This window comes from Hydra viridissima, unplaced genomic scaffold (genome assembly GCF_058129835.1).
Source record: "Hydra viridissima isolate aposymbiotic clone 2 unplaced genomic scaffold, HvirCarnegie_v1 scaffold_7, whole genome shotgun sequence".
In the NCBI taxonomy this organism is placed as follows: domain Eukaryota; kingdom Metazoa; phylum Cnidaria; class Hydrozoa; order Anthoathecata; family Hydridae; genus Hydra; species Hydra viridissima.
In genome coordinates, this window is record NW_028324306.1 from 9659542 (window position 1) to 9669149 (window position 9608).

At 29.4% G+C, this 9608-nt stretch overlaps 1 protein-coding gene and 1 pseudogene across 2 annotated transcripts; one reads left to right on the top strand and one right to left on the bottom strand.

Moving 5' to 3' along the window:
- Positions 1 to 1385: 1385 nt before the first annotated feature.
- Positions 1386 to 6931, bottom strand: LOC149886056 (peroxisomal reductase activating PPAR-gamma-like). The gene is made up of 6 exons (XM_090093143.1): positions 6671 to 6931; positions 6197 to 6297; positions 5803 to 6016; positions 5461 to 5553; positions 5203 to 5355; positions 1386 to 1681 (listed from the first exon to the last, which is right to left on the bottom strand). The coding sequence occupies exons 1-6, from the start codon at positions 6810 to 6812 to the stop codon at positions 1470 to 1472; spliced, it is 915 nt and encodes a 304-aa protein (XP_089949269.1). The 5' UTR covers positions 6813 to 6931; the 3' UTR covers positions 1386 to 1469.
- A 1579-nt stretch (positions 6932 to 8510) lies between these two features.
- Positions 8511 to 9387, top strand: LOC149886057 (uncharacterized; annotated as a pseudogene). The gene is made up of 3 exons (XR_016454149.1): positions 8511 to 8706; positions 8848 to 8916; positions 9106 to 9387. The product of XR_016454149.1 is annotated as an uncharacterized LOC149886057 (transcript).
- The last annotated feature ends 221 nt before the right edge of the window (positions 9388 to 9608 follow it).

Genomic DNA, 9608 nt, shown 5'->3' on the forward strand with positions numbered 1-9608 from the left:
AAAAGTTTCGATAGAATTTTCAGAAAATTGAAATTCGTTGAAACAGATTATTTAAAATAATCAGCTCTTTTTTTGGCAGCAGGTGTTAAAGAAAACATAGATAACAAGTGAGCAAATAGCACAATCCTTGTGACTCAAACGAGCATATAGCACAGTCAGGTGTGACACAATTCCAACAAAACATAAATTTTATTTATGTAAAAACTAGTGCATACTGAGCTCTGCAGCCTGATGATAGCTCTGCAGTAAGATGATAAAACAGAGCATAAAGTTAAATAGTTGCTGCTATTGCAAGATTGTCTATCACTAAGTTTTGTATTTCCATCAGGTTGGCAAGCTGCACTATACTCTGTCAGACTACTATACCAATTGTCAAGATTTTTTTAAAATTATTTCTGAGACAGTTTTGAAACAATAAGTATTATCTAGGAAAAGTGTATGAGGCTTTTGTACAGCTTGAAGTAGGAACTGTTTTTATTCTTTATAATGGGTTAAGATGGCACTGAAATTTTAAATTAATTTGAATCTCTTAGCTGTCATTTAACATTGAAAATACCATTAAAAATCTTTTTGTGGCTGTCAAATCTTCATACTCATTAAATATATCCACTATATTCGCGTTTAGATTCATTTTTTCTCATAACTCTCCCTGTTTAAATGACAATTGGATATTCTGGTAAAATTCTTTAGACTGGTGAGAAATCTTTACCCCTTTATGCTGGCCTGTTAGGCTCATATGAATTAATAGGGTATTATAAATGAATATAACTACTTTAATAACTGCGTCCTTAGACCGCCTATCATAAACATAATTATCGTGAATCATAGAGCGCACAATGATTGGCGGATAAAATGCTTTGAATACTGACTCCCCATAAGTTACAAGTTGCAGCTAATTTTTAGGAGAAAAATAAAGATGAAACAAAAACTATTGTTGACAAAAGAGGTGAAACAAAAAAAAAGTTAGTTGATAAATAACCTGTCTGCAAAAAGTTTTAAAAAATTAACTGAAATAGTGTTTTTATGCATTAGAAAATTGCTGTCCAAATGCTCTACTGAAGTAGCTAGGGATTTTTGTCCAGAAACTGCAAATTTCGGCCCACGGTGCATGAGTTTAAGCAGATGCATTAAAACTTAACGTTTTAAGTTAAAATGCCGCGAGATACCCCTTCAGCAATTTTAAATTTTAATGTGATATACCAACAATATGTTATATAATAATTGTAATATAGTATATTTTTAATATTATAATGCTTTTTTATTTTTCAAATAAATTCTTCAAATAAATATTTATTTGAATGAACTTTATTTCATTTTATGAGATATCTCAAAAACAATTAATGAAATAAAGTTCATTAAAAAAAAAAAAAAAAAAACACATTCCATATTATCCAGCACTGAAGTATTTTTTCTGAATTCCTGATGAAAAATAACGAAATTAAAATCACATAGACTGCAATAAATCGTTTTCAAAAAGACTTTTTCATAGTTTTTCGCTCACCACGAGCTCTAAACTGCATGATCTTAAAGTAAATACCAGGCAGAAAAGTCCTGACATAAATTGCACATTTTGATTTTAAATCCGATAAATTTAGTTCTTGTACTGAGTAAATAACAGCATGATAAATAGAAGACGCTACCTCAAAGGGGTCCATTCCCGTCGCTGTTGTTTTGTCCATAACTAAATGAATTAAAACGACAATTAGCATATTTTTGATTAGTAAATTAAATTATTGATCACTAGATTAGTATATAACTGATTAGCAGTATTAAAAGTGCGGAGATTTAGGTACCATGATCAGGTTTTGAGTACTTTAAACATTTAAATAAGAACTTGTCATAAGAAATCATTTGGTGGCAGAAACACTTTGAAATAACAATTTAATATCATAAGCCAAACATTAAAAAAAAAAAAAAAAAAAAAAAATTAAGCAAGTCATACAAATAATCCCCATATTGGAGATGATTAGTATAACAGTTCGAACATGTTTTCAGAGTTTGAGAGCCAGATTAATGCAGCAGTCATTATTCTTGTTTTTTATTTCTTCGGTCTCCCAACGTTTTATATTGGTCCGGCTATAGAAAATGGTAAATGTTCTTCAGGAGAGATCTTTCCAAACTGTTAAAAATGAATACACAATTTTTGTTCTAACTCAAAAACGCAGTTCAAAAATTAAAATTAACAACATTAAAAAGACTTAAATGGAGTCGATATTCGTCGTTCCGATACATGAACTTCAGCTGGAAGCATTTTGAAAAATATTAAATGGTTATATTTTAGAAAAAGCAAATCCAGCTTTTATATTCAAAGGTGTATCATTTAAATGACTATTCCTAGAGTATCAAAGATCTTCATCGCGGTTTTGAAAGTAATCAACATTCAAACGAAGGATTGTAAGGCACTTTTTTAAAGAACCTAATACTATACTTTCCAGGGGCTGCAATTTGCGGTAATGCGGAGAAAAAATTAATAAGGTTACACCAAGATTTTTTGATAAGTTTATAGATTCAATAAAAACGTGGTTTTCTAAAAACAAAAAAAAATTAATTGAACATTACACAAAAAATATCATACACCCAGATGACTAACACAACAGATATCATACACCCAGATGGACATGCTATGTATCCAATAGGACCTTTGTTAGCTACATGGTTCTTGAAGTTCTCATGGGTAAATGAAAAAAGATCCGTGCTTTCACAGCACAACATACCATTATTAGTATTCCAAGTTCTGCAGATTGCTAACTTGCTCGGCACTCATTGTTGCAACAACTTTTACATGTATCAATATTTCAAATGTCTTGAGCAGCATGTTGTTTGTTTACATACTTGTTCCAAACTCTAGTATGTGAAACCAAATCTGTAGACCTATTGTATTTTTGAGATCAATATGACTTGACATAACAGCTCAACCTGACAATTTTAAATGCATTAGCAACCAATCACAAATGCATTAATGATTTTTCTGTCAAAACTTCTTTGGCAACTTACTTCATAGATTCAACCAATGTTAATCCTTTCAATATTTTTTGTTTACAGTAAAAAATTGGCTGGTACAAATTTTGTACAATCATTTAACCTTGATTGTAGTCAAATTATGTTAACAAGTCAGCTGCATTAAATTTTGTTTCATCAATAATATTTTGTTCATTTAAACTCAATAAAAAACAAATAAAAGAAATTTCTAATATGCATTTTAGCTAAAGTTTACATTAGGCTGTACAGTATAATTACAAAATATATATCTCAGAACAAAATGAAATACATGCGAAAAAGTTATAAATCATAAGGAAGTTAACTTAATTATGAGGGTTTTTTAAAATTCAATTATGATTTTTGCATTTTAAATAATAATTTAGCAAGTAGTCTTGAAAATTTAGCATAATTTATTTAGTAAATTTGAACAAAAATTTAATTTTTTTTAACCAAAAATGACCAATTTTGAGCTTCAAAAGATCATTGCAGCAGGTGCAGCTTTTTATTCTTTAATCTAAAGAAATCTGCTGCTGAAGGTCATCATTTGCTTGCAGAAACTAATGAAGAGGATACACCATCTCATTGCATGCATTTTTAGACAAAGATTCAGCTCAAACTGTAAAACAATTGCCTGATGCATTAGGGGTCACTGAAGCTGCAGTTAGTAAGCCTTTACAATTCATGGGAAAGCACCAAAAAGAAGGTAAATGGGTGCCATTTGCATTGAAAGAAAGATATTTAGAAAAAAGATTGGTAATGAGTGAAAACATTCTCCATATAAAAGAAATAAAAGAAAATCTTTTTTGCATTAAATTGTAACAGATGATAAAAAATGGATCTATTTTGACAATCCTATGCAAAAAAAATTGTGGTGTGATCCTGGTCAAGCGTCAACATCTGCACCAAAGTGAAATATCCATGGTAAGAAAGTTATGCTTTGCATCTGGTGTGGGACCAAAGAACTATTCTGCTAAAGTGAACTATACTGCTAAAGCCTGGAGAAACTATAATAGACATACGTTATCAACAACAACTAGTTGCCTTGAATAAAGCTCTTAAAGAAAAACAACCAGATTATGCCAAAAGACACGTTAAAGTATTTTTTCAGCATTATGTTTGTCTGAATGTTGCAAAATCATAAGAGAAAATCTTGAAGAATTAAGTTGGGATGTTTTACCCCACCCACTAGGTACACCAGACATTGCTCTATCAGATTATCATTTGTTTCAGTCAATGCAGCGTTCACTTGGAGAGCAGCATTTTAATTGCTTTAAAGAAGTCAAAAACTGGCTTAAATACTGGAGAGCTCAAAAACCAGAAAAATTTTTTACAATGGAATTCATTTGTTGCCAAAAAGATGGGAGAAAGTTGTTGCAAACAATGAAAACTATTTTGATATTTTTTTTATTATTTAGAAACAAATGTATTTTTTATGATAAAAAAAAACCCTCAAAATTAATTTAACCTCCTAATAAAAAACATTTTCTAACAAAATGGAAAAAGCTTCCACCTTTCTCTATCCTAATATACACAAGAGAATTAATTCTTACATTTAAAGATGAAGTAACTAACACAAGTTATTGACAATAGATGAAAAACATTTGTTTGGGTCACCAGAAACATATCCTCACTGTGACTGAAACTTAACATGATCATGGTACCCTATACCTACAAAAGGAGAAACTCAACTTGCTATGTATGAATGGCCAGCAGCTACAACATATACCAAAACTATATAAAAAGTTGTTCAAGATAAAAGATTGTTATTATGAATAAATAAGTAGGTTATTCAAGTTAATGTTAAAATGTTACTTTTTTATTGAAAAATACTAAAATTCTTAAAAAAATTCACAGACCATAATTAGACAACAAAAACTTGATAAAAAAGAAACTGTAAATGAAACTAATTTTATTGTTAGGTGACAAAGATAAAATCCAGCTAAAAAAACTGATAAAATGCTGATCATAGTGCCCCACTCTCCTCTATATTCTGATTAGTAGATCACATAAAAATTAAACTTTCAGTATATTTTCTAGAAGAAAAAAAGGTGTCATTTTGAGTTAACTCAAACTCAACATTAAACTAGTTTAATGTTGCAACCAGCAGCATTAAACTCAAAATTTCAGAAGTTTATTTTTTCATCCCAAAAAAGAAAACTTGCTAATAGTTAAACAAAAAAAAAAGAAAATGAAATCAAGAAAAACAGAAAATTTTAAAAATACCCCCATGCTTGCTTCCATCAGCACTTAATGCATTTAAAGATAAGTTTGTATGTATATAGCCTGGATTAACTACAGTCACTTTAATGTTGTCATCAGCAACTTCAGCACGAAGACTGTCAAAAAAGGCTTTATTTGCATGCTTACTTGCTGAATCTTAAAAAAAAAAAAATCATTTTATCAATTTAGAAAATATTTAAAAACCCATTTAAAACAAAAAACCCATTTAAAAATAAACTGTTTAATTTTAGTTAAACTTACACGCTGACCTGAAAGGTATTGCAATTAATGCTTGTATGCTTCCAATACTTACAATATGACCCTGCTTCTTTTGAAGCATAGTTGGTAAAAATGCTACAAAAAGAAAAGAACTTTTGAAAAAACACTTTTAAAAACTAGGTAAAATTATTTTATATATACATATATATATGTAAAGTATTTTGTAAACTTATTTGTAAATTGCCACATGATAACAATAGAATGATTATGCAGAACTTTGTATAGCAATTGCAATTGGTTCTGAAAATTTTTGAAGGAATATTTTTGAATTTTTGAGTATCCTGGGGAATTAGAGGCCATTTTAACTTTCAAATGAAAAGTTACCTTTGATTAGTCTAACTGGTCCAAAATAGTTTATATTCATTATATTTATGTGAACATCATCTTTTGTATCAATAACTGATCCACGCTGGCTAATTCCTGCATTACTGATTAATATATCAACTCCACCAAAATCTTTATGGACACGGTTTTTGCATTTTATTATATCTTCAGAATTTGTTATATCTAGTTGAATGATAACAGGCCAAACACTTTCCTTTATGGTATAATAAAAAAAAATTTAAAGAACAAAAAACATTGAATATTAGCAAGAATCTTTAGTTAAATATAAAATCTCTAACTAATACAATATAGTATAAATGTATTACACTAGATAAGTACTACATAGCTTCATTAAATTATAATACTTATCACATAAAACTCTCATATTACTTACTTCATTATTACATATTTCTTTTTTGACACGGTTAAGCTCAGCAGTATTTCGTGCACACAAAATAACTTTGGCTCCTTCAAGGGCAAACTTCTTTGCACAAGCTATATAAACAAAAACAGATAAACATCAAAAAAGTGTCTCAACTAAATTTAATTATATAATTCCAAGTTTTGTTTAACCTAGCACAAAATTGTTTTATGTTTTTAGAAATTAGTTTATGTTTAGTTTTATTCCTATCTGAACCTCCAAATATGCATCCAGCATTATTATCAAAGTTGAAAGTTTTAGGATATAACTGAAAAGCTGAATGAGATTTGAATAATGTTGAACATTTTTTTCTCTCATATTTTTTAACTTCTTTTTTAAAATAAAAACTTAAAGTAATTAAAGGAAAATTACTCGGAACTATATAGTAAACTTTTACTTATTTAATTATTGTAAAAGTTACAGAAAGAATTTCAATAATAAAAATACCTTCTCCTAATCCTGAACTAGCTCCAGTAACGAGAACGACCTTTCCTTGAACATTTAACGGAGTAATAAAAATCTTTTTGTACAGCCTATTTAAGGATAAAATAACTAGGCAAGGAATCACGAGAAACAAAAGTGGCAACATAGTTTCACTCAGTTGAAAGTATTTATTTTGTTATGATATAGATCTACGAAATATTTCAGTGCGCAAAATCACGTGATAAAATATTTGCAAGTATTACATTAAAAAAAGATCACATTTATAAAGTATTTTAACATTATTCTTTGCATTATATTTGCATATATTACATGACGTAAATTGTTTAAGTGTTTTAAAATTATGCAAACAGACCTGAAAAAGAAGGGGCATTTTGAGGCATTTTTGCTCAATTTTAAAAATTTACGGAAATCTAAAGTGTTAAGTAATATAGATTTTTTTATTCGCGTTTGAATTGTCTTTTTAAATATTTTCGAATCGGTTCTTATTTCTAAAATAATTATTCACATTCAAAAAAAAAAAAAAAAAAAAAGTTGCATTAAAATGAAAAAAAAAAAAAAAAAAAAAATTAAATACCGTGGTGAGACCGAACAAAGTCCTATGCTTTAAGTAAGTCCTAATTTAAAAAATGACATATTTCGTATTTGTAAAATAAAAAATCTAGAAAAAAAAAATTAGTCATTTTAACTAACTAGATATCTAGTTAAAATTACAAAGTTATTTTCCCCAAATGTTTATTTTATATATGCGAAATTTATCATTTCTTAAATTAGGACTTCCTTAAAGCTCAGGACTTTGTTCGGTCACACCACAGTGAATATCAAAACTTTTTTAAAATTGAGGGGCTCAGCGGAAAAGTGGTCTAACCCACATTTTTGAAATTTTCTGGATAATCACTGCAAACTGTACATTGAGTATGTAGTTTGTTGTGGAAAAAGTGTTAAAGCCCATCCATACAGTGCTACTACCTATAATCATTTTTACGGCGCTACTGCAGTTTCTCCCCCGCCCCCCCCCCTTTTTTATGATTGATTCTGATAGAGAATTTTATGCTGATTCAGAAAAATATAAAAACATAGGCCTGAAAATCAACGGAAAGTGCTCTAATTCGAAGTCAAAGTTGTAAAAAATCCCACTCAAAACCCTAATATTCGCCATTTTTTTTTTTAAACGCTTTCATTTTTAACGAAAACTAATTACCGTTACATTGCGCAATAAACAGACCTGGTTTCCATAAGCCTTTGCATTACTGTTTTAAAGTATTATAACGAAATTGTTATAACGAAATGAAATTAATGGAAGATTTCAAATAAAGGTTGAACGTAGAATTTGAGAATGCAGACAAACTGATGAATAATTATCATTGTATCGTATGCTGGTTTTTTTATTTAAAAAAAAGTGGTTTGAAGGTTACTATTTCTAAATTTTACATGTGATAAAACAACAATGAACTAAGTTTCAAAAGTTCTTCTTTTAGGAAAAAAAAACTGTTGAATTCTTTTTTAAAAATTATTACAAAAGGACATTACTTGCAATATAGTTTATTCTGTAATAAATCAAAAAACGGCTATTTTCATTGCCACAAAAACTTGCGCAAGATAAACATACTTTAACAACTTTTTTAACGTAAAAACCATGCTATTAATGTATAGCTTTTGTCAGCAAAAAGACTTAACTTATTATTTTTAAAATGGCGAATATTAGGGTTTTTAGTGGGATTTTTTACAACTTTGACTTCGAATTAGAGCACTTTCCGTTGATTTTCAGGCCTATGTTTTTATATTTTTCTGAATCAGCATAAAATTCTCTATCAGAATCAATCATAAAAAAAAAAAGGGGGGGGGGGGGGGTGGGGAAACTGCAGTAGCGCGCATATTTACTTTAACAGAAAAATAAAATTTGAATTGTGGAAAAGTTGCCTATCCAACAATCAACATGGCGAAAATGAACTGCTCAGATTTGGAAGAGTTTCTAATGAAAAGTGATTGTGATGATTCAGATACAGATAACAACACTTCTTTAGAGGATGATGTTAGCAAAGGTATGTATATAGTTAATGCAGCATCAAGATATACTTTTCATTGAGTTTATCATACAATAATATAGTTTCTAGCCTCAATGTAGTTTAGGCAGGTTTTCCTCTTCTAGTTTTTCAAAACTGACATGCACTTTTTTATTTCAGTTTCAAGTATTGGGGATCAATATGTTGAAGAAAATGCAAGACCTATATCTATACTAACAGGAGTTAATGGTATGTACAATTTGTCTAAAACTAAATAGGCTTATAAAAGGAATTTTTTAGTCATATTGATATGGCCTAGGACTTATTGTTTACATTGGTGTTAGGTCTAGCATTAGACTAGCTAGGGCCATTTAGTTTGTTTTGTTAGGAATTCTTTTCTTGTTAAAAAATAATTTTTACCTAACATTTTCATTTCAGATTCAAATGTTAACCTTGTTGGAGAAGTAGGAGAGGATGACAGCTTTTCCCAGGAAGTACAAGGAGAAACCCATAGTCATAGACATAGTCGTAAGCGAGTTGCCCATCCAGAACTACACAAAAGAAATATTTTGAAACAGAAAAGGTCAACAGGGAAGGGATATGTTACATCAAAGGGCAAAGTAGTTGAACCAAAGATTTTTATTTACAAAGATTGTGGTTGCAATCTAGAGTGCAGCAGTAAAATAACAGTTGCTTGCCATAATCAAATTTTTTCTAACTTTTACACCATGAACTGGGATTTAAAAAATGCCTTTGTGATGGGTTCTGTTGATGTAAAAGAAAAACACAGGACGTATACTGCATCAAATAACTCCCATTGGGCAAATTGTCGTTCCTATAAACAAATTACAATATATTTTGCACAAATCTCCATTTCTGAAAACCATTGAACAGAAATTTTTTGTACCAGGGCATAGTTTTTCCTCCTGCAACCAAGACTT

Coding starts and splice junctions, on each gene's coding strand:
- LOC149886056 (XM_090093143.1), bottom strand. CDS start 6,812: ATGTTGCCACTTTTGTTTCTCGTGATTCCTTGCCTAGTTATTTTATCC. Junction 6,017..6,196: donor AAGAAATATGTAATAATGAA/GTAAGTAATATG, acceptor TATACCATAAAG/GAAAGTGTTTGGCCTGTTAT. Junction 1,682..5,202: donor TGATGGAAGCAAGCATGGGG/GTATTTTTAAAA, acceptor TAATTCATTTAG/TTATGGACAAAACAACAGCG.